The 26289-nt window shown below is 42.0% G+C and overlaps 1 protein-coding gene across 2 annotated transcripts in view; it reads left to right on the forward strand.

Moving 5' to 3' along the window:
* The window catches only part of dgkb (diacylglycerol kinase, beta), an 828029-nt gene that overhangs the window by 213277 nt on the left and 588463 nt on the right, over positions 1–26289 (forward strand). For both annotated transcript variants that reach the window (XM_063043772.1, XM_063043771.1), the window contains exon 5: positions 4418–4583. In XM_063043772.1, the coding sequence (XP_062899842.1) occupies positions 4418–4583 (166 nt within the window). The remainder of the gene's footprint in view (positions 1–4417; positions 4584–26289) is intronic.

Genomic DNA, 26289 nt, shown 5'->3' on the forward strand with positions numbered 1-26289 from the left:
TCAGGGCCTGGGCTAGGACTAGACTAGGGAAGCGGGACCTGGATGAGGAACTAGGAACTTAGAACCTGGACAAGGACCCCGAGCCAGAGACTGGACGGGGATCCGGAACCTGGGTCTTGATTCCGGCTAGGACCCTGGATCTAGGCGAGGACAAGACGTGGCTACAGGACTGGACGTGAGACTCCTGGGCAGGACGCGGATGAGGACACGAAGCTGGGACTTGGACTTGGGAGGCTGGAACACAAAGCCTTGGTCTTGGGAGACCGGAACGTGGAATGCAGAGCCTTGGTCTTGGGAGACAGGAATGCGGAACGCAGAGCCTTGGTCGAGGGAGAACAGGAACATGGAATTCAGAGCCGGCACCCCTCCTTGGGAACAGGACTTGGGGCCGGGGCTCTACAGAGAGTCAGGACCCCTCCTAGGGAGCAGGACGTAGGGCTGGGACTCATACACAGAACACTGAGAGACAGATCTCCACTCAAGGTAGCGGCAAACGGCCGGACTTACCCAGCAGAGGCGAGGGCACAAAGAGACGGTTCCCAATGCAAGGTAGTGGCAAATGGCCGGACCTACCTAGTGAAAGCGTGAACACAGTGATAGTTCCCAACTCAAGGTAGCGGCAAACAGCCAGAGCTACCTAGTAGAGGCGAGGCTTCAGGCAAAGGTAGCAGGCGAGGCTTCAGGCAAAGGTAACAGGCGAGGCTTCAGGCAAAGGTAACAGGCGAGACTTCAGGTGAAGGTAGCAGGAGAGGGCTATAGAAGGAAGGGGGAGGGAAGGGAACAGTCTAGCAACTGAAGCTGAACCCAGGAGCAGTTTATGTAGCCAGCCCAAAATGGGAATCATGTGCCTCAATTAAGGCACACAACAGGAGAAGGGAAAATTGGAAAACCTGGAATAAGGAACGATGGACCAGACCGTGAACTGGAATGCAGACTTCACGGACTGGACCATGACAGTTATACACAACAGTATCTCTCCTGTTGAGAATTAAGTCAATGAGCTGTGACATGAATGGTTGCCCGCATTCAGTGATTACGTAAGTGCAGAGGCAGCACAAAGTTTTTTCCTTGCATTCCATTTCATGTTTTCCACAACTAACTATTTGCAGATTTTTAATGGAAATAGACTCAAAGAGCATCAGTTTTGAAATTGTGGATGGCATTACAAAGTCTTCCTTACAGAGCAGGCATGTAGAAATTAGAGTTCCCCTAGTCAGAGCAGAATTGAGAAGTAGGATTAAAAAAGGTATAGAGAAGAAGTGGCAGGAGGATTGGAAAAATGAATTAAGGACCCGGCATTATTTTTCTAGGCACCCACTAGTTAAACGGTCTCAGACTGTTACCTTTTAAGTCGTAGAGATATGGTGAAATTTACAAGACCTAGGTGGGGGCATTGTGGGCTAAACTGTTATTTAAAGATAATAGGAAAACACCCTACTGGATTATGTGACTGTGGTAGTCCACAGACAGTCCAGCCTGTTTTGCTGATCTGTAACCGATACAAAATTGAAAGAAGCATGCTGTTCAAGAGGCTATCTGGCTTAAATTTATTTTGGTTTTCTATTCAATCTTTGTTTGGCCATCAAGAGAATCAACATCTGATTGAAGAGTCTATCATTCAGTTTATACATGAGACTAGGTTGTAATCGAGAATTTGAGTTCCTTGAAGTTCTGTAATTAATTATACATCCTGCGGAGGGCTGCAATATGCCTAGATGCGTCTGAACAGCCGGAAATAGAAGAAGAAGAAGAAGAGCATCAGTTTTTTGCTTAGAAGAATGCATTTAATTATCATGCTGATGCTTTGCTGGAGTGGGCTAAATGTTCTACTCTCTCCCAGACCTTAATCTGAATATTTGAAATGTGACCCTATGTAAAAGCTGACGGTATTTCAAATAACTTTGTTTCAGGCTAATTGTGTGCATGGTTTGATGTGAATGTCAGGAAGTTATTTTGCTGAAAACTAAGCCCAATCATATACATGATTGTGTGATGTATTAACAGTCCTTGGCACAGTGAATATGGAATTAAAACTCATAGTCTAGGCTATTGTGTTAAATGAACTATGTGTTATTGAGTTCAAAGGCTTGTAATTCACTGCAACATATTTACCCCTTGTGTTGTTTGCTGGGCTCAAAACATGATTGGCAAATGGAAAATCTGATTGTTTGAGCTGCTCATTACTGTCCCTAGTCCTAAAGAGATTGAATATTTCACAGATCTTCCCACAAACTGATGAGTTGCAAAATGACCTATGCCTTGAAGACATGCAATTCTATTTAAAGTGTGTTTTTCTAAACATTCGATTTGAATTAAAGGCATACATTACAGATTATTTAATGTCATTGTCCTAGAAATGTTGAAGATGTCTAACTTTCTCTAGTTTAGCTGATTTTCTGAAACTGTATGAGTGACAATTGATAGTATCCTTACTTAACCTCTAGTACTTTGCTCAAATGCTTGTTAGACACTCCAGAGCTCCAGAGCCCACACACTCAACTCTCCATCTGACTTTAGTTGGTACTAAACCTAATCATGTATGGATTGTGCAGATGGTTTATTGTACAATGTTTCGTATTTTTATAGATAATACCAGGTTGGATGTTTTCCATAATACTAATGTGTAAGTCATAGAACATACAACAACACAGCACACGTCCCTTCAGCCTATGGTATCTATGCTTACCATAATGCCAAATCAAATTAATCTCGTCTGTCTGCACAGTTTATATCCTTTCATTTCCTGCCTGTTCTCGTGCCTATCCAAATGCATCTTAAACATTGGTGTTGTATCTTTTTCCACTAATGATTCTGGCAGTGTTTTCCAGGATCTTAACACTCCAAGTTTATTTTTAAAAAGAACTTGCCTTATATCCAGTATCTTCTTTAAACTTTTCCATTCTCATTTTAAAGCTGTGCCTTGTAATATTTGCCATTTTTACCTTCGGGGTGTGGGGGAGGAGGACTCTTGCTTAACTACCCTATTTATGCCTCTCATATTTTTATATATTTCTATTAAGTTGTCAGGCAACCTCCAATTCTCATGATAAAACAATCCAGTTTTCTCCAACCTTATAGCTAATGTGTTCCAGTCCAGGCAAAATCCTGGTGAACTACCCCTGCACTCTCTTCAAAGCCTCCACATTCTTCTAATAATGTGGCAACCAATCACTGGACTGTGAAGGAGCAGATGGCATTTAACACCAGTAAATATAAAAGCACAATGTGTATGAAGATTAATTTGGGGGAGTGAAGTGAGATGAGAAGTGAGTAGGTACTCATGTAGAGTATTCAATGAAAATTCAAAGTCTGGCACAAAGTCATGTGTCGTGTTCAGCTTTCCTATTGATCTGAAGGCAATGAATTGCTCTCTTCAAATAAAAAGTATTGAAATGGTGAAAGATTGCTTTTGTGTCCTGGGTTTTGAATCTGGTAAAGAACAGTATAAAGGCATCAGGTGACTATAATGCTAAGAAGTTGAGCTTAGTTAGTGTTGGATCAAAATTAAGGCTCTGGTGTAGCTTCTGATTACCTTTGTTATTTATTGCTGTCCTATCATAAATTGGAGCAATATGAGATACCCTCGGAATTTAATGTCCTCCTAGTTTTAGCTTTGTACATCCAACTCTCAAGATGTCTAAGGGAGCTTGAAATCAACCACATCTGTTTTTTTGAATATTTCTGAACATAAAAATGGAAGTGCTTAATTATGTTGTAATCATCTTTGCAATATTCCATAAATATAAAGGTACAAAAATACCTCTCTAAACCCTCAGCCTGTATGGTATTGGCTTCTTGGACCAGCAGTTATAATTACAGTGAAACTCAGTTTAATGTGTTGATCCTTAAATTAAAATTCAGAAATCATTCTTCTGAGATAGTGTATGTACACAATAATTGACTGAAATCTACAATTTCAGTGGTTAATATAATGTAGTATGGAAGTATTTGTAATTGTCCTTTGTGCACTATTTGTGGGTGATTATTCATCAAAGAACTCCACTACATTTTTAAGTAATTTGGAATGAGGTCGTCATGAGTTGATCGGATCGTTGGCTGAGTTATGTGATACAGAAATGCACAATGTGCAATTGAAACATCTGTTAAAGAAAATGATATTACTGTTTTCTGGATATGTTATGTAACCTGCATAATTTAAAGCTTAACTTTATTTAAAGAATGACAAATACTAGACTAATTTTTGATATAAAAATTGTAATATTCATCACATTATAAAATATGACAATCAAGAAAGATTGCAACTAATGAAGAGAAGTGTTCCATATTGAAACATACACAGTACTATAAATAAATCTTTATATTTCAACTGGAGTTATAGAGGCCTTAATTTTAAATGAAAGCTATTTTCTCATATTTTTGTTATTTTCTCTGAGACTGTTGTTTATTTTACCTCTAGTCAATAGACTTTGAAGGCTTCAAACTGTTTATGAAGACATTCTTGGAAGCTGAGCTGTCTGATGACTTCTGTCGGCATCTGTTCCTGTCATTCAAGAACAAATCATCTATTCCAAGACCTTCATCACAGGCGAGAAACTCCAGCAGTCCTTCGCTCAGTGCAGGGGGTAAGCAGTAGGGGCCTCTAAGTCAATATGTACACTGTATTTCTGTTTTCAGAAAGCCTAAACAGTGGCTTGAATGGTAAAGTTACCAAGGGGAAACATGAGGCTCTGTTGGCTATTTCCATTGTTCTGCATTTCCAAAGAAATTTAATAGGGTGAGAGAAAAAAAAATCCCTTAGGTTGGGCAGTCCAGCTGAGGAGTTAGTTTATGATAATTGCTGAAAGAGGAGAAGTTATGAGGCATTTCTTTAAAGAAAAGGATGATGGATTATAAGAAATACGAGGAAGAATGGGCCTTTCAGATCTTCCTGCCTGTACAACTATTAAGTTAGGTCATAGCTGATCATCTCTTTTCCTGTGTTATCCCCATAGAGTCTCTTTGCATTCAAAAATCTGTTGGTTTTTGTTTTGGATATATATTCCTTGAATGAGCAACCATAGCCCTCTGGCACACAGAATTTTGAAGATACGTTTTCCTTTGAGTGAAGGTCAAGACCTCCTTCAGTCACTCTAGCCCTGAACTCAAGATTCCACAGTCTCAAGAAAAGCATTCTCTAATCATTCACCTGTCAAGCCTTTCCAGACCCCCACATGTTTGAATGAGATTACTTTTCACTTTCTCAAGCATCTGGGGAAAAGAGACTTGGTCCGCTCAGCAAACTGTCAGATTTTCCTTAAAGTACTGTAACTCCCTCATTGCAAGAGTCAGTCCAGTGAATTTTTTTTTTTTTTTTGCTCTTCCTGCAAGGCAAATGTGTTATGTATTGTAAAAACATTAGCATGAGAATCAAGTCGTGATCTCAGAAAGACTCAATATGTACACTTTTTTGTGATTGTTTAAATTATGTTTTAATTTAAACAATTAAAACATAAATTACCTTTTATTCCATTTCTCTTCCAACAAAGTGTAACATTATTTGCCTTTCTGATTGCTGTTCATTTCCTAGTTCTCAATCCTTTTTTATCTTTCCTAAGAGAATTATTTTTCTTTCTCTACATATAGTTCCACATTCTTGTCCAATCGTTCAGTATTTTTGAAAGAAAAAGACTACTGATCGTAGAGATGAGAAAGTCTGGAGATGCTGGAAATCCAGAGCCACACACAAAATGCTAGAGGAAGTCAGCAGGTCAGGCAGCATCTGTGGAAATGAATAAATAGTCAACGTTTCAGGCTAAGACCCTTTTTCAGGTCCTGAAGATGGTCCTCAGCCCTTAACATTGGAAGACTGCAAATGCTGGAATTCTGAAGTACTCAGTGATCATTGAAACAGTAGTCCTTCAGTTAGTCCTGACGAAGGGTCTCGGCCTGAAACGTCGACTGCACCTCTTCCTACAGATGCTGCCTGGCCTGCTGCGTTCACCAGCAACTTTGATGTGTGTTGATTGAACCAGTAGTGTTAACTCTTGCTTCTTTCTCAGTTCTATAATGGCTTGCTGAGTTTTTCTGTGTTATTTTATATATCTCTTTATTTCTATCTACATCTTGTGTCCTCATAGCTTATAATTCCACTTGGCTTCCATTGTCATAAAATTTAGGCACTGGTCTCAATATCTTCCACAGACAATAATGCAGACTGTAAAACTGTGGAATGCAACTCCTGATCCCAGTACAATCCCACATGTTATAGCCCTTCAAACCAGAATAGAGAACGAGAACACTTAACAAAATACTACAATGAAGTATACAGAACTTAGTATAAAATTGAAGAGGACAGTGGTTAGGCATTATCTGTGGAGGGAGAAACCGGATGAATGCTTCAAGTCAATTATTTCTGCTTTTGTTCCATAAAGCTGTACTGATGTGACAAATGATGATGAGGTAAAGGGATTAATAAATGTTCGGAAAATCTAGATCAGAGTGATCTAAATTACAAAGAAGGCACAACAGTGGCTATATTTAATAAAGTATTTGTGGAGCCTTGGTATGTCATCAAAGACACTAGCAAATTTCCGCAAATATACCGTAGAGTAGTCTAGCTGTCTGGTATGGAGGGGCCATTGCATAGGGTTGGATAAAGCAGCAGAGTGTTGTAAACTCACCCATCTCCATCATGAACAGTAACCTCCCCACCACCAAGGACATGCCTGTTATTGCTATCATCAGGAAGGAGACTTAAGACAATGACAGCTTCTTCCCTTCTGCCATATATAACTTATTTTGTAAAACCAGATTCTGATTCTGAGATGTTGAATGAATGGGCATTTGGAGACAATTTTGACTATGCAGGAAATGCCCCTGCTATATCTAGCTTTGAGAACTGCTACCAAAGGACTTTCGTTATGAAATGTGCACTTACCTTCAGGTTTTTTGAGTCAAGGGGCATTTGGATAATAATAGCTTTACAACAGAAAGCTTGTTGAGGGAGGCAAGCAGCTTTCTTGACTGATTTCAATGGCCAAACCTTTCTGTGAGATTGGATTATTTCTTACATATTCATTAAACTGGAAGGTGACTTCAAGTCACATAAGGATCTTATTTGAAATGAAAACATTTTCACTTCCTATCTGACCTTAAGCCATCTGTTTTGGATTACAAATTCCCCTGGGTTGTCTAGTTCATCCTGAGAATATGGCTGGTGTGTGCAGCAGATGCTGGAAGCATTGGCTTTGGTTTCACCAAATAGTGAGCAGCTGCAAACAAGCCCAACCAGGGTTTGATGTCAGAATAACTACATAGGGGCATACAAGCAATTCACCCATCTTGCTATACACCAGAGAGGAAGAATTTTGGAAGCCATCACCATTCATTTAGTAGTTTACCCACTCTGTATTAGTAAAATAGCCAAAGAAGTACAGATTATAAAGCTATTGGGCCTCCAATGGTTGTTTATAGAACAAGTCAATGTTGTGATATAAAGAGGATATGCTATAGCTGTGTTTCCCGCAGTCAGAAATAATGCCTTGCAAGGGGTGCAGGCAATGGATTGGGAAAGTGTGACAAATGGGGTGGGATCAGCCATGTCCAGTTTTTGTTATAAGTTTTGCATATGGATCTGAGAGGTTGATTTAATATATTGAAATATAACTTTGTTGTACCATGCTAGGGTGAACATGACTTGTTTAAGAAGTGCTGAAATTTGCAGAGTGATTATGTGCCCTAAGCTTACATACTGTTTCTGTTAGCACCCAAGTTCTATTGTTTGGTTGGAAGTATATATTTTATAAAGCCAGCTGTTGTAAACTGAACAAATGTCCACTTTGTGATCAATTCCATTCAGTCTATGTTGTAAACCTTGTGGTTTGGTTTTACCTAGTTGAGTTATATAAGTTAGCTGAGGAAAAAAATCTCTCTGAGTTTGTGTCTTTTTCGAAGAATTTTGGGGCTGAAATTAGAAAAATAATTGTTTTGTGAACTTAGTTCTGATTTCTACTCCTGAAGCTTGGCTCTTTACTCCAATTTGCAGAATCCAAGATGATCAATCAGAAGTCAGCAAACTTGTTGCCTAAACTGTACATGTGAGAGATGGCCATCTGTCATTTTGATATCCTGGGGAATCATATCAGGTGCTCTATTCTAGGCTTATAGGTAGACAAATTTGTTTTTAGGTTCAATTTTGTACTGCATTAATTCCATTCTTTGCGACAGTAGGTTCACAGGATAGGCTCAAGATTCTTTAACCATAATTACAGCAATATGATAACATACTGTAGCTTAGGAAAGTGAAATAAGAACAGTTTTAATAACCTTCGCTAGAAATATCTTCCTAAATATTAGCTGGATAAGTTGAGATCAACTATATTGCCCTTTGTGATTAAATAGACTGCTGACACTGAAGTTAATTTTTTCTAATGATTATTTAGGTAACTTACCAAGGGTAATATACAAGGAGAAGAAAAGATGAGAATCAAAAAAAAAAAAAAATTGAGAAGACCTGCTGAGTTTCTCCAGCTTTTTTTGTGTATGTTGCTTTGGATTTCCAGCATCTGCAGCATCTCTTGTGTTGATGTTGAGATAAGTGCTTAAATAAGGTTTGACCTTTCCCATCAAATATTGCTGAAATGCAAACTAAACTTTAGTGAATTGTCAGCCAGTTTTATTCGGCAACCGATATTCTCTAAAGTAAAACAGAAAGGAGGTAAGATATGATGCAAACTATACTCTGAAATCAGAAAACCAGCATGGCTAGTTGCAATTCCATTTCTTAAAAGTATTAATCTTTATTTTTTATCTCTATATGGAAAAGTATAACCGTGGGCCAACTATATGAGTCATGTACATTTCCTAATTATGAGCATTCTTGTTGAAAAGTATGCTCACCACATAATGTCAATAAACAACTAACAGTCCTACACTCATTGAATATTTTATTATTAATATATATTAATATATATTTTTACTTTCATTTAATAAGCTGTTAATTTATGGGCTGCAGTAACCTTCCTGCATCAGGATTGTCAGATGAGTACTGTTGTAGTTCTCTAATTTCTCCATGTTAATAGAAGTTACTGTGTTTTCATAACTTAACTCTTTAAATAATGTGTGTAATTTCCTTCAAGAATCAGCAAGTGATTAATGCATTGAAAATTTTCAATAGCACCTTACAACTGGATGCCGAGGAAGTTCATGAATAGAGCAAGTTATCTTCAAGTATTTCCAACTCCCACCTCAGCTTTCTCTGTTTAATGAATTTAGACAATACCTTTATTGGTCACTCATGCATTGAAACATCAAAAAAGAGTAGAAATATGTTGGTATTTTTTTTTCAGTTTTTTTGTCACTAAAAAGATCTTCGAATCAATTGTTTTCTAAATTTTTATCACAAATATCTGGACATCACAATTAACCAGTATTTGTTGCCCATTTTCATTGCCCTTTGGGTGCAGTTTATTTTGCACAAAGTTTCTTCCAAATTAAATCAGGAAGGAAATTTCAGAATATCAACTCATAGCTGATGAAGGAAGGGTGATCATTTGATCAAGTATACATGAGAAAAATTGTGACTTTCAGGGGATGTTACTGCTCTGTCTTTATTGTCCCTGTCCTTCAAGGTGTTTTTCTCAGGTGCTGTTAAAGAGGCTGTGTCAGTTCCTAGAATGGAATCCACGGACAATATGTAAGGCCACCAAAGCATCCAGAATAGAGGAAGTTTATGCCCAAGGCACTGAATAGACTGTTAATCGATCAGACTGTCCCATAATACATTCCACTTAAATGTAAATTATCTATATTTATCCAGGCAGTATGTCACTTGCCATTTAAAAAGGTGAGCTATCGAAGCAGAATTAATACTCTGACCTTCTTTAAAATTCATGGCATTAATGTACCTGGTTCTGCTGTGTTTCCGATCAATAACAATGTAATTTTGAGGATCAGAATGCTAAGGAGAGACATTAGGTTGTCATTTTTTTGAAAATAGTGAATGCCTGGCAGTTGTGCAGTGCAAATACTACCTTTTCATAACTCTAGCCTAGCGGTCCCCAACCACCGGGCCGCAGAGCATGCGCTACCGGGCCGCGAGGAAGCGATATGACTTGGTCAGTTGCACCTTTCCTCATTCCCTGTCACGGCCACTGCTCAGCCATTACACATGCGAGGTCATGACCTGCGCGTCATCCGTATCAGGGCGGGAAGGCGATTAACTCCTCGAGCTTGCAAATGACGAAGGGGTGAAAAGTATGTTTGACATAACATCTCTGTCGGCATTTTGGATCAAAGTCAAGGCTAAGTATCCTGAGATAGCCACAAAAGCACTGAAAACGTTGCTTTCATTTCCAACATTTTTCTGCGAAGCGGAGTTTTCTGCAATGAATGCAACTAAAACTAAACTGCGAAATAGACTGGACATCAGGAACCCCCTTCGAGTATCGTTGTCTCCATCACCCCTCGATAGGACGGTGTTGTTGCAGGGAAACAAGCCCAGGGATCCCACTGATTCACCGATATTGGTGTGTTGCAATGATCTTATATATTCATACGGGGAATGTGCTGTGCGTTTAATGTCCAAATATTACTTAAGATGTTATGATGCTATTGACTTATAAGTGACCTATATAATCATATAACAATTACAGCACGGAAACAGGCCATCTCGGCCCTTCTAGTCCGTGCCGAACGCTACTCTCACCTAGTCCCGCTGACCTGCACTCAGCCCATAACCCTCCATTCCTTTCCTGTCCATATACCTATCCAATTTTTCTTTAAATGATCATATCGAACCTGCTTCTGCCACTTCTACTGGAAGTTTGTTCAACACTTCAAGCTCCCCTGATAATTGACTTATCATTATATCCATGCGAGGAAAATATGCACTGTGTGTTTAATATTAAATTCGTTAGATAAACCTTTTTAGAAACAAAATTGAGTGTATTACCCACTTATCACCTATATTCCGGTAGTGACTAACACCCAACCCCACGAACAGAATTGCCAAAAAGGATTTGCTTGGGGGCGGGGGGTGGGGTGGAAATCGGCAGGTCACGACGCGCATGCGGATTGGTGCCCGTGCAAGGCTTCATGGTTATTGTAGTCTTTTGGGTAAACAACGCATTTGACTGCTACATACATCAAAGTTGCTGGTGAACGCAGCAGGCCAAGCAGCATCTATAGGAAGAGGCGCAGTCGACGTTTCAGGCCGAGACCCTTCGTCAGGACTTACTCTTGTTCGTTGGCAACCCTACCCCCCCCCCCCACCCCCGGTCGGCCGGTCCGCAAGAATATTGTCAATATTAAACCGTTCCGCAGTGCGAAAAAGGTTGGGGACCCCTGCTCTAGCCTACATACTTCCTGAATCTTGTTGTATGTAGAGATAGATGGTCTTATCAAAATTGGGTACAGCATAGTATCAGGAAACATTATCACTTCTGAATTTAGGATTAGACTCGCTCCACTTGAAGTCATTGTGAATGACCCAATTTTATCAGGGCTTTTCAGGTACCAGACAGTGACGTAGCTAGTTAATAGATGCACTGATGTCAGGTCATCCCTGGAATTCATTTCGTTGAAGCATAAAAAGAGAATTGGATCTGAAGTAATGGCAAAAGCTTAACCTAAGGATCTATAAATAGTTTATTGATGAGTAACTGCCGATTGATAACATGAGCAATGATTCTTTCATTGTTATTGATGATTGGAAGGATGCCGGAGTGAGTGGATTTCCCCTGTTCTGAAAGCTACAAAACAAATGTCAGCAGCATTTAGATTATGAGAACACTCAGTCGTCTTTTATTGTCATTTAGAAATGCATACATGCATTAAGAAATGATACAATGTTTCTCCAGAGTGATATCACAGAAAAACAGGACAAACCAAAGACTAATAATGACAGAACCACATAATTATAACATATAGTTACAGCAGTGCAAAGCAATACCATAATTTGATGAAGAACAAACCATGTGCACGGTTAAAAAAATGTCTCAAAGTCCCCGAGTCAATTGACTCCCGAGTCCCCAATAGCAGGCGGCAAAAGGGAGAAACTCCCTGCCATAAACCTCCAGGCACCGTCAACTTGCCGATGCCTTGGAAGCAGCTGACCACAGCCAACACTGAGTCCGTCCATCCAAAAACTTCGAGCCTCTGACCAGCCCCTCCGATACAGCCTCCCGAGCGCCATCCTCTGCCGAGCACCTTCGACTTCATCCCGGCCGCTGAAGCAAGCAAAGCCATGGATTTGGGGCCTTCTACTCCGGAGATTCCGGTTACCACACAGTAGCAGCGGCAGCAAAGCGGGCATTTCAGAAGTTTTCCAGATGTTCCTCTGTACTCTCATGTCTGTCTCCACAAATCAGAATTGTGCAAATCAGAATTTAGCCATATTCTTCACTATAACTTTTGAATCAGAATCAGGTTTAATATCACTGCATATGTTGCGAAATTCATTAACTTTGTGGCAGCATGACAAACATAGAAAGAAAACCTGAATTACAGTAGATGTGTATATATATATATATAGCTAAATTAATTTAATTAATATAAGTGGTGCAAAAACAGAAAATTTTAAAAAATGAGGTGGTATTCATGGGTTCAATGTCCATTTAGCAATCAGATGGCAGAAAGGAAGAAGCTGTTCCTGAATCGCTGAGTGTGTGCCTTCAAGCTTCTGTACCTCCTACCTTATGTAACGATGAGAAAAGTGTATACCCTAGGTGGTGGGGATCCTTAATGATGGATGCTGCTTTCGAGGCACTGCTCCTTGAAGATGTCCTGGATACTATGAAGGCTAGTACCCATGATGTAGCTGACTAATTTTACAACTCTTTGCAGCTTATTTCGATCCTGTGAATTAGTGTCCCCCTCCCATACCAGACGGTGATGTAGCTAGTCAGAATAGTCTCCAAGGGACAGATGTAGAAGTTTTCAAGTGTTGTAGGTGACAAACCAAATCTCCTCAAGTTCCTGATGAAGCATAGCTGCTGTCTTGCTCTCTTTATTGCTGCATTGATATTAGATTAGATGAGATTCAACTTTATTGTCATTGTGCCGAGTACAGATACAAAGCCAATGAAATGCAGTTAGCATCTAACCAGAAATGCAAAGAATAGTGTTATTTACAAAATAACTGCGAATAAAATGTAAGTGCTACAGCACACAAATATAAAAGTACTGAGACAGTACAATATGGGTGCAATACTACTTAGCGCTGTGATGTGAGGTTCAGCAGGGTCACAGCCTCAGGGAAGAAGCTGGTGTGGGAGCAGAGGCTCCTGTAGCACCTACTGGATGGGAGGAGAGTAACAAGTCCATGGTTAGGGTGAGATGCATCCTTGTTAATGCTTTTTGCCCTGCCCAGGCAGCGTTTATGGTAGATGTTCTCAATGGTGGGCAACTGGGTACTGATAATCCGCTGGGCAGTTTTCACCACACACTGGAGTGTTTTGCGGTCCGATACGGGACAATTGCCATACCACACTGAAATGCAGTTGGTGAGTATGCTCTCCATGGTACACCTGTAAAAGTCCCTCTGTATCCTGGGACAGAGGTGAGCTTTCTTGACTTTTTGATCAGGATGGAGTTGTTCAGGGACCAGGTGAGATCCTCGGAAGTGTGGACACCAAGGAATCTGCAGCTTGATACACACTCCACTACAGCTCCGTTGATGTAGACGGGGACGTGAATGTGGCTCCTAGCATGCCTGATTACCACAATGATCTCCTTGGTCTTCTGGGTGTTAAGGGCCAGGTTGCTGTCAGCACACCATACGGCCAGGTGCTGGACATCATCCCTGTAGGCCGTCTCATCATCCCCTCTGATCAGGCCAACCACCGTGGAGTCATCTGCGAAATTGATTATGGAGTTAGAACCATGTACAGGAACGCAGTCATACGTGAAAAGAGAGTACAGAAGAGAGCTCAGCACACAGCCTTGAGGCACACCGGTGTTCAGGGTGAGAGTGGAGGAGGAGAGGTTGTCTAACTTAACTGATTGGGGTCTGTTAGTCAGAAAGTCCAAGGTCCAGTTGCAGAGGGATGAGCTGATACCAAGCTGGCGAAGTTTGGCAATCAGCTTGGAAGGGTTCACAGTATTGAATGCTGAACTAAAGTCAATGAACAGCAATCTGATGTAAGAGTTGGGGCTGTCCAGGTGGGTCAGGGCAGGGTGAAGTGCCGTGGAGATAGCATCCTCTGTTGACCTGTTGGTGCGATAGGCAAATTGATGTGGTCCAGGGTAGTGGGCAGACAGGATTTCAGATGTGATAGAACCAGTTTGTCAAAGCACTTTGCAATGATGGGGGTGAATGCAACTGGGCGGAAGTCATTCAGGCCCGTGGCAGTGGAATGCTTTGGCACTGGCATGATAGTGGCGATCTTGAAGCTTGTGGGGACAACCACCTGGGCCAGGGACAGGTTGAAAATGTCCGTGAAGACCCCGGCCAACTGCCCTGCACAGACTCTGAGAAAATGGCCAGGTATTCCATCTGAACCAGCTGCCTTCCGTACATTCACCCTGCTCAGGGTGGAGCAAACATCGGAGGTGGAAAATGAGAGAGGCAGTTCACCAGGTGGGAGATCCGCTTTGAGGGTGACCTCCTTGTTCTCTCGGTCAAAGTGAGCGTAGAAGTAACTGAGCTCATCAGGGAGGGAAGCAGAGCTGGAAGGGGGCACAGTACTAGATGGTTTGAAGTCTGTAATGACCTGTGTGCCATGCCACGTGCGCCAGGGGTCCGAGGAGTTGAAATGCTCCTCAATTCTCTGTTTGTATATGTGTTTAGCCTAAGAGATTCCCCTCCTTAGGTTGGCCCTGGCTAAACTGTAAGCCTCCTGGTCTCCAGACCTGAAGGCTGAATCTCTGGCTTTGAGCAGGAGGCAAACCTCCCTGTTCGTCCATGGTTCCTAATTGGAGAAAACTTTTATTTGTTTTTGTGATGTCACTCTATCGACACAATTGCTGATGTGCTCAAAGACAGAGGTGGTATATAAATCAATATTAATCTGAGAGTCTGTGGTGGCATGGGCAGCAAACGCACTTTAATCTGTGTGCTGGAATTAGTGCTGAAGAGCAGAGTCAGCACCCTCCAGCCAGATCGTAATAGCCTTCATTGTTGGTTTCACACATTTAATGACCGGGCTATACTTGGAAAGCAGAAACAATGAAAGTTGGTCGGACTGTCCCAGGTGGGGGAGGGTAGTGGCTTTGTAAGTGTCAGCCACATTTGTGTAGACATGATCTAAGTTTTTATTTCCCCTTGTGGTGCATGATATATTTTAGTAAAATCTTGGAAGCACGGTACGTAGTTTGAAGTCCCCAGTGACAATAAAGGCTCCGTCTGGATGCAATGTCTGCAGCTTGCTAATAGCGGCACTGAGGTCTTTCATGGCTACTTTAGCATTAGCATCCGGTGGTACATAAACTGCGACAGCAATGATGCGTGTAAACTCTCGCGGTTGATAAAAAGGTCTGCACTTAATAATCAGGTATTCTAGATCAGCAGAGCAATGAGTGTCAGGTAGAGTTAGTACACCATGATCAATTCACATAGATGCATAAACCACCTCCCCTACTTCTACCTGTCGCTGTTGCAGCTCTGTCAGCCCTGAAGACCGTGCACCCTTCCAGTTCCACCACGTTGTTTGGGACATCACTGTTTAGCCACGTCTCCGTAAAAAACACAACTTTGCAATCCATAAGCCTTCTTTGTCTGAGGGTCCAAGTCCTTAGTTTGTCCAGCTTGTTTGTCAGGGACCGAACATTGACAAGGAAGATGCTAGGTAGCGCTGGCCGGTGTGGGTTTAGCCTTAGCCTAGCACGTAAATCTCCACGCTTCCCCCATCTTTGTTTACGGTCTTGACGCCAGCGCCAGGCCCTTCTGGTCGAAGCGAGTTGAATGCAGGTCTGCGCTGTCCTTACTAACTCCGGAGGTACAGTAGTTGGTCAAAGTTGAATGGATAGTCCAAAACTGTATTGGTGCATCGATAGTTAATGTCCAAAAGTGACTGTTTGCTATAAGTAAGTGTAGTTCGCATAGCTGAATCGAGTGAACACGCAGGAAACAAGCAGATAAATTAGCACTATTTTTTGAAATCTGGTAAGACGCTGAGCCTCACGATACACATGCGCCGTCATCTTCAGATATGTTGGGACTAGGTTAGATCCTTAGTGATATTGACACTCAGGAACTTGAAATTGCTCACTCTCTCCACTTCTGGTCCCTCTGAGGATTAGTTTGTGTTCCTGTGTCTTACCCGTCTGAACTCCACAATCAGTTCTTTGGTTTTACTAACATTGAGCTCAACGGCACACAAAGTTCAGCATCACCTGAGACAAAGTCACTAACTTGACTAATTCCCATCCACCACCATAAACATTCATTCCTATTATCACTGGTGTATCATGGCTATAGTATGTGCCATCTGCAAAATGCACTGTAATCATTCTCCAACGCTACTCCAGTGTGGTTTCCTAAACCTGCACTCTGTACCATTAACGAGGGCAAGGGCAAAAGGTACATGGATATACCACCACCTGGAGAATGCCCCTCAAAGGTTCAAGTTACCCCAATTTGTTATACACTCAGTGGACATTTGATTAGGTACTTCCTGTAGCTAATAAAGTGGCCACTGAGTGTATGTTCATAGACTTCTGCTGCTGAAGCTCATCCACATCAAAGTTGGATGTACAGTACTGTGCATTTGGAGATGCTCTTCTGCACACCACTGCTATAACATATGGTTATGTGAGTTTTTGTTGCCTTAATGTCAGTTTGACCCAGTCTGGCCATTCTCCTCTGAACTCTCTCATTAACAAAGTGTCTTCATCCACAAATCTTTCACTCACTAATTATTTTTTGTCTTTTATATCATTTTCAGCAAACTTTAAAGACTCTTGTACATGAAATTCCCAGGATATTAGCAGTTTCTGAGATACTCAAACCACCCTGTCTGGCTCCAACAAATGTTCCATGGTCAAAATCACTGAGATCACATCTTACTCACTCTGATGTTTGGGCTGAACAACAACTGAACCTCATGACCATGCCTGCATGCTTTCATGCATTGATATGATGCCACAAGATTGGCTGATTAGATATTTACACTAGTGAGCAGTTGTACCTAATAAAGTGGCCACTAGGTGCATATTGCAATTCTTTCATCATCATTTAATCTATATCCTTGAGCTCCTCATCCGAAAGTGCTCTGGGCATACCTTGCCAGAAGTCGTGCAGTGGATCATAAGGGTAGCTTACCACAATTCTAATGTCATTTAGGTATGGATAATGTTTCCCCATGAAGGAATTTTAATAAGGGCCAGACATCCAGATTTCCCTTGAGTTTAAAGTTCATCAGCTGCAACGTCTAATTGTTAATGGTGGCATTTGTACCAGAACATTCCCCAGACCCCAATAGCATAGGTCTTTAGTCTGTACCATAGAAAGTGAGGTGGGGAGTTGTGTGTTGTGGTAATTAATATCTGCGCAGCCCTGTTGTCAATTCTGCCAACCACTGTGGGATAATAATGTATGTTCCCAGATTGTGTCCACATTGCTCTGAGTGATCTCAAAAGGGAACAGGGAGTCAGTTTGAATGACAAAGATTTAATGTGGTATTTAGTTTTTTTTTAAGTGGAGTTCTTCCCTATCTTGTTTCCTTAAAGTTGAAGGCAATCCAGTTTACTGCAATGTTCCCAGCTACCTGCAGCTTCTGGTGTGGACCAGACTGTGTAGAATCAACAGAAAGGTGTTTACTCAGCTGCAGTTTTAGCAGATTTGGGAAGAGAGGATATGTTCCATCTTCATTAATCACACAGCATGCTGGCTATACAAACAAGCTGACACAGTGGTCTTGCTGGGATGTAAACTCTGGAGCAACTGCAAGCACTTTCTCTTCTTAGATTCCCCAACGTTATTACCGATGGGAAGTGAGAAGTGATCTGGAAAAACATTTCGCTTAGAAATTGTGAAGTTGGTCAAGTCGGGCTAGGGTTCGGCAGAGGTGGGGTGGGATGTGGGAGTGCTGTTAAAATCCAAAATGACCTGTAAAAAAAGTCATTGATTACCATGGCAGTGGATCAAGAAACCAGGTCTCTTCTAATTTATGTACATGTACATTATGAATGCATATGCATTGTGAAAACTTGCTTTGGCATCAGTGTACTGTGCTGTTTATGGTTCACCCATGTGTCAATGAATTTTAAATAAAGTGTGTCTCAGCATGCATCGAATGTTGGTGGGTGCCAATTTAGTTGACAAGATGTTTCTGTACATTAACATATCATGCGTATGCAGGACCTGGAAGAAGTTTGGTATGTGATGCAAACTGGGTAGGATTTATAATCACTTTGGTATTCAGAAAATGATTATATTTCTGATAAACTTTATTGAAAGGAGGTTCAATAAAAACTATCCTATAACTAACTAACACAGATACACAAGAAATAATATTTCAAATTTGTTACAGAGTAAAAATTTGGTAACCAAAGTTCAAAGGAAATTCATTATCAAAGTTTATATCTGCAACCCTGAGAATCATGTTTTTGTGGGCATTTGTGGTAAATACAAAGAAACACAAAGACCTCACACAACAGGACGGACAGACAACCAATGTGCAAAAGAACAACAAACCGTGCAAATACAAAAAAAAGTATTAAGTAAATGAGCATTGAGAACATGAAATGAAGAGTCCTCAAAAGTGAGTCCGTAGGTTGTGTTCAGTTCAGTGGAGTTATTCCCTCTGATTCAATAACCTGATTGTTGATGGGAAATAACTGTTCCTGAACCTGGTGGTGTGAGTCCTGAGGCTTCTAGACCTTCTTCCTGATGGCAGCAGTGTAAAGAGAGCATGGCCTGGATGGTGGGGGGCCTTGGTGATGGATGCTGCTTTCCTGCGAGAGGGCTCCGTGTAGATGTGCTCAATGGACGGGAATCCTTTACCTGTGAGGGACTGGGCTGTATTCACTACTTTCTGTAGGCTTTTCTTTTTAAGGGCATTGGTGTTTCCATACCAGGCCATGTGACAACCGTACTCTCTACCATATATCCATGGAAATTTGTCAGTTTTAGATGAAATGCTGAATCTGTGCAAACTTCTAAGAAAGTAGAGGTGCGGCTGTACTTTCTTTGTAATAGCATTTGACTCCTGGGCCCAGGACAGATCTTCTGAAATGTTAACACTGAGGAATTTAAAGTTGCTGACCCTCTTCACTTCTGATCCTGTGATGAGGACTTGCTCGTGGACCTCTAGTTTCCTCCTCCTGAAGTCAATAATCAGCTCCTTGATTTTGCTGACATTGAGTGAGAGATTGTTATTGTAGCACCACTCAGCCAGATTTTCAGTCTGCCTCCTGATTCATCACTACATTTGATCTGGCCAACAACAGTGGTGTCGTCAGCCAACTTAAATATGTCATTGGAGCTCTCCTAAGCATCTCAGTCAGAAGTATAAAATGAGTAGAGCAGGGGGCTAAGCACATAGCCTTGTGGTCACCTTGTGGAGGAGATGTTGCCAATCAGAACTGACTGGGGTCTGCATGTGAGAAAATAAGAGCATCCAGTTGCACAAGGAGGTATGGAGGCCTAGGTCTTGGAGCTTATTGATTAGTTTTAAGGGAATGATAGTATTGAATACAGCGCTGTAGTCAATGAAGAGCATCCTGATGCATGCATCTTCACTGTCCACGTATTCCAGGGTTGAGTGATGAGCCAATGAAATGATATTTGCTCTTGACCTGTTGTGCTGCAACATTCATAAAGTCAGGGATTTGGGCCAGTTTTTTTCAGTGTGATTGTATTTTACTGCTATTTTATATGTGCCTTGTGTTGTAGATGACTGTTAACACTATGTTTTGCACCTTGGTCCCAGAGTTATGCTGATTCAATTGGCTGTTTTCATGGGTATTCATGTGTGGTTGAACCTAGACTTGAAGCTTTAAAGCACTCGTGGTACAGATGCAGTTTTTCCAGTTGATTAGACTATATAACATATCATGAATTTAGTTTTAAAATGAACAGTGAGCTTTTGTGTGTGAATAATTAAGACTCTATTAACCAATGCAAAACAAAACTTCAGTGATACTGGTAGGAGCAATGGCAATTCAGAACTTTAACTCACGTCCTCTTTGAAATTACTCCCTCTCACCTTAAATGTGTACCCACTGGTATTCGACATTTCAAATCCTTGAGAAAGATGCTCCCTGTCTACTCTATCTTTGCCTCTGAAAATCTTATAAACCTCTGTCATATCTTCTCTCAGCCTCCACTGCTCCAGAGAAAACAACCCAAGTTTGTCTAGCCTCTCGATATAGCAGATGACCTCTAGTCCATGCAACATTTTGGTAAACCTCTTCTACATCCGCTCCAAAGCCTTGACACCCTTCCTATAATGTGGCGACCAGAACTGTATGGATTACTCCGGATGTGGCCTAACTAGAGTTTTAAAAAGCTGCAACATAACTTCCTGTCGTTTTGAACTCAGTACCTCGACTAGTCATGGCAAGCATGCCATATGCCTCCTTAACTACCTTATCAACCTGTGTGACCACGTTCAGGGACCTATGAACTTGGACCCCGAGGTCCACCGATAAGGATCTTGCCCTTAACAGTGTGGTGTCTCTTTGCATTTGACCTACCGAGGTGCAACATTTCATATTTGGCTGGGTCAAACTCCATCTGTTTTTTCTCCATGTATAACCTATAACTGATCTATATCCTGCTGTATTCTTAGCTAGTCTTCTATGCTATCGACAACACGTTAATCTTAGTATAATCTGCAAACTTACTACCTCAACCATCTGCATTTGCATCCAGGTCATTTGTATACATCTCAAACAGCAGAGGTCCCAGTACAGATCCCAGTGGAGCACCACTAATCCCAGACTTCCCTTCAACCACTATCCTCTGTTTTCTATGGGCAAGCCAGTTTTGAACCCATTTCACCATTGATCCCACACACCTTAATATTCTGGATGAGTCTCCCATGAGTGACCTTGTTAAACACCTTATTAAAATCCATGTAGACAACATCCACAGCACTATCTTCATCAATCATCCTCATCACCTTATCTAAATCCTCAATCAAGTTTGCAAGACGCCACTTGCCCCACGCAAAGCCATGCTGGCTCTCCCTAAACAGGCCATGGTTTTCTGAACGCTCAAAAAATCCTATTCCTAAGAAATCTCACCAGAGGCTTTCCTACCAGTAATTTGAATCTCACTGGTCTGTTGTTTCCAGGGTAATCCCTCATTCCTTTTTCAAATAATAAAATAGTGCAAAAACAGAAGTAATATATGTTTTTAAAAAAAAAGAGGTAGTTCTCATAGATTCAGTCCATTTAGGAGTCCGATAGTAGCGGAGAATAAGCTGTTCCTGAATTGCTAAGTGTATGCCTTCAGGCTTCTGTACCTCCTTCCTGATGGTAACAGTGAGAAAAGGGCATGCCCTGGGAGATGGGGTCCTTAATAATGGACTCTGCCTTTCTGAGGCACCACTCCTTGAAGATGTTTAGGATACTATGGAGGCTAGTACCTATGATGAAGCTGACTAATTTTACTTCCTGTTTACTTCCTGTAACTTCTTTTGTCCTGTGCAGTAGTGCCCCCACCCACCCCCCTCCCTCCACCCCATGCAGACAGTGGTACCATCTGTCAGAATGCTCTCCATAGTATAGCTGTAGAAGTATTCAAATATTTTAGGTGACAAACCAAATCTTTTCAAACTCCTAATGAAACATAACTGCTTTCTTTCCTCCTTTATAGCTGCATCGATATGTTGTAACCAGGTTATATCCTCAGAAATCTTGACACCCAGGAACTTCAAACTGCTCTCTGTCTCCATTTCTGCTTCCTCTAGGAGGACTGATTTTTGTTCCCTCATCTTACCCTTCCTGAAGCCCACAATCAGCTCTTTCGTCTTACTGACGTTGAGTGCACGGTTGTTGCTGTGGCACCACTCAACTAGCTGGTATATCTCACTCCTGCAAGTTTATCATCTCCATCTGAGATTCCACCAACAATGATTGTATCATCAGCAAATTTATACATGGCGTTTGAGCTATACCTAGCCACACAGTCATGGGTATATGGAGAGTAGAGCAGAGGGCTAAGCACACATCCCTGAGGTGCACCAGTGTTGATCGTCAGTGAGGAGGAGATATTATCACCAATCTGCACGGATTGTGACTGTTTGGTTAGGAAGTTGATTCCATTGCAGAGGGAGGTACAGAGGCCCAGGTTCTGTAGCTTATCGATCAGGACTGTGGGAATGATGGTGTTAAATGCTGAGCTATAATCAACGAACAGCATCCTGACACAGGTGTTTTTATTGTCCACTCCTTGGGGACCTTGCATGTTGATTGGAAATACAAGTGGGGAAATATAAAACAAAGGAACACATATACATGATTCCCCATTTTATTATCTGCAAGTAGTTTAGAAGGTTCTCTGCCAGTTCAAGAAGTGAATGCTTTCTCTTAATTGGGTAGCCATTCTTATTTTGTCTTGATTTGGACATGTTTTGCTAGCCAATTCAAAGAATTCATCTGGTTATTTTAATTTACCAGTATAATATTCATCAGACTCAAATACTAGCTGAGCTTTTGCTGTGAAATGCTGGAAGTTCGTTCCATTCCTGTGAGGAAGTTTGGGACTGCAACACACATTAATGGGAGCCTGGAGCCTCTGAACTTCCTCACAGCTGATTGCTGATGATTGCTTGACTGTGCACTGACAATGGGCTGCTTGTGGATTTCATGATGGAAAAGTAAATTCCTGTAGCTTCCTGCTGGTATGCAAAGAAATCTGTCCTTTGAATCTGTGACAAGTAAAATAAACTGCTGGAAGAATTCAGCAGGTCAAGAAGAATCTGTGCCCAGCTGAAAGGCAGCTATTGACAGCTGAGATCTGGGCATAGCTGAGAGATCGGGCTGCTGCCTTCAGATCGGGGGATAAGATGGCTTTCATATCAGCAAGAGCTGTGCTTTCTCATGCCAGCAGGAAGGCAAAACGGGATTATTCGGAGAATATATAGCCATTTCTGTGACACCAGAGACATAAGGCATATGTGGCAGGGCTTTCAAACCATAAAGGACTACATATCCACTCTGTGCTTCAGCAACTGCGATGCCTCTTTTCCTGATAGGTTGGATGTCTTTTATACATGGTTTGTTGCTCAGAATGCTGTACCAGTGAGTGAAGCTCCCCACCTTCCCACCAAGAAGCAGGCACTCTGACTCGCTGATGTGAGGAAGACCCCTAGCCAGGGTCAACCCATGTAAAGCTCATAATCAGAATCAGAATCAGGTTTATTATCACTGGCATGTGACATGAAATTTGTTAACTTAGCAGCGTTAGTTCAATACAATACATAATCTAGCAGAGAAAAAAATAAGTAAAATAAAAATAGGAATAATAAATAAACAAGTAAATCAATTACGTATCTTGAATAGATTTTAAAAAGTGCAAAAACAGAAATACTGTATATTTTTTAAAAAAGTGAGGTAGTATAAAAAAATTCAATGTCCAAATTAGGAATTGGATGGCAGAGGGGAAGAAGCAGTTGCTGAATTGCTGAGTGTGTGCCTTCAGGTTTCTGTATTTCCTACCTGATGTTAACAGTGAGAAAGGGGCATGCCCTGGGTGCTGGGTACGGGGCCTGTTAACGTACCAAGTCAGGTGCTGAGGGTCCATGCAGCCCGGTTAACAGAGGTTCACCAGGACATCTTCAGCATCTCTCTGGAGCAGTCTATTATCCCTGCAGGCTTCAAGGCAGCCACCATCATCCCACCTAAATGTGACGGTAACCTCCCTCAACAAATACCGTCCTGTGGCACTGACCTCAACAACAATGAAGTGCCTCAAACAGCTGGTTATCGATTGCATAAAATCCCATCTTCCTGATTCATTTTACCCTTTCCAATTTGCTTATCACTCAACTCTGTCCACTAATGAAGCCTCTCCACTCTATCCATCCTGACCCACCTGGAAACTGGAACCTCGTACGCCAGGATGCTGCTTATCGACTACATCTCGGCATTTAATATGATCATCCATCAGAAGCTGGTGGGAAAACTATCTTCGCTGGGTCTCAACATCTCTCTCTGTAACTGCATCTTGGACTTCTTGACAGAAAGACCACAGTCAGTTGGTGCTGGCAGCAACATCTCTAGCTCCATGAAGCTGAGCACCGGTGCCCCACATCCCCCCCCCCCCCAGGGCTGTGTGCTGAGGCCACGGCTGATGCATGACTGCACCGTTAGATCCAGTTCAAACCACACCATCAAGTTTGCTGATGATACAACAATGGTGGGACACATCAACAGTGACGACAAGACAGCATGCAGAGAGGAGGCACAACAGCTGGTAGAATGGTGCGAGCACAACTTGAGCCTCATTGTGGACAGGTCTAAAGAGATGATTGTGGACATTAAGGATGTGCAAATTTACCATTCCTCACTGCACAGCTCCTCTACGGACACAGTTTGGAGCATCAAATATTTGGGAGTGCATGTAACTGAACTCCCCAGTCCTTCAACATCACCTCTTTGGCCAAGAACACAGAGCAACATCCTGAGGAGATTAAGTCAAGTGTGGCTCGCTCCCACCCACCCCCACCCCCACCATTTCAAACAACTTTTTACTGGAGCGTCATGGAGAGTGTCCATACCAGCTATACCTGCTATATCTAACCACAGAGGACTGCCAAGAGGATCATTGAGGTCTCTCTTCTACCCATCAGAGATGTATATCAGGAGCACTGCATATGCAGGGCCCTTAGCATTGCCAATGATCTCTCCCATCTGTCCAACAATTTCTTTGATCCCCCTACTATCATCAGGCAGCAGATACCGCAACATTATGACAAGAACTGTCAGGATGGGAAACAGTCGCTTTCCCCCAGGCCATGAGACAACTGAACTCCCTGCCACCACCCAGGTTTCACCTGAAAAAAGCACCTGTAGCATTATACTGTTTACTTTTAAACAGTGTCATAAATGCAGCTTATTAATTGTTAAATTATTTCTGGTAATATGATTTTATTTATTGTGTGTGAGTTGTATGTACTATGTTGTGTGCCTTGGTCCAGAGGAATGTTGTTTTGTTTGGCGAAACGTGTACAGTTGAATGACAATAAACTTGAACTTAACTTGAACTGTGGAGAGAAAGGGACTCACACAAAATGCTGGAGGAACTCGGCAGACCAGGCAGCATCTATAGAAGAGAGTACAGTCAACATTTCGGGCACAGACTCTTCATCAAGACATTTTGTGTGCGTGTTGCTTGGATTTCTAGCGTCTACAGATTATCTCATGTTTGAGGTTATGAGTTAAACAATTCTTCAACAGATTTGACAATTTCCCTCGTTCACACCACCCTCAGGACACCAGTGCAGGTGCTGAGGCACCCAATGCTCCCTTCACACCAATGCCTCCCCTCCTCCCTCCTCCAGTTCAACACATGGATGAACAACACAGGCTACCACTGTCTACATCCATCCTTGCCCTGCTCCTACCATCCACACCCCCATACAGCAACTGCTATCGTCCCTCATCTTCACCTTCCACAGACCCCGCCTCTACCAACTCCCCAGTCATCATGGACTCACCTTCACTACTGAGCAGATGAGAAGATCTCTGGGGAAACTCAGACGTGGCAAAGCATTGGGACTGGATGGTGTGAACCCCAATGTCGTGAAAGAGTGTGCTGAGCAGCTGTGTGGAGTTCTCTAGTGCATTTTTAATCTGAGTCTCAGCCTGGAAAGGGTCCTGACTGTGTGGAAAACATTGTGTGTGGTCCCAGTTCACAAGAAGGGTCAACCAAAAGTCCTGGATGATTACCGTTCAGTGACCCCCGACCTCACACATCATGAAAACCCAAAAGCGGCTGGTCCTGGCTCACCTCTGACCCCTGGTTAGATCAGCCCACGATCCTTTGCAGTTTGCCTACCAGGAGCACATTGGAGTTGACGATGCTGTCATCTATCTGCTGAACAGAGCCTACTCCCATTTGGATAAGCAGAGCAGCAATGTGAAGATCGTGTTCTTTGATTTCTCATGTGTCTTCAATACAAAACAGCCCTCATTGTTGGGGGAAAAGCTCTATTCAATGCAGGTTGGCACTTCCATTGTACCCTGGATAATGGATTGCCTGACTGGCAGACCACAGTTTGTGTGGCTTCAGAGCTGTGTGTCAGACATGACTATAAGCAGCACTGGGGCCTCACAGGAGATGTCTCCCTTCCTGATTACCCTGTATACCTCAGACTTTAGACACAGCACCAAGTCACGTCATCTGCAGAAATTACCTGATGACTCAGCAATAGTTAGGTGTATAAAGGGAGGACAGGA

This window comes from Mobula hypostoma, chromosome 3 (genome assembly GCF_963921235.1).
Source record: "Mobula hypostoma chromosome 3, sMobHyp1.1, whole genome shotgun sequence".
In the NCBI taxonomy this organism is placed as follows: domain Eukaryota; kingdom Metazoa; phylum Chordata; class Chondrichthyes; order Myliobatiformes; family Myliobatidae; genus Mobula; species Mobula hypostoma.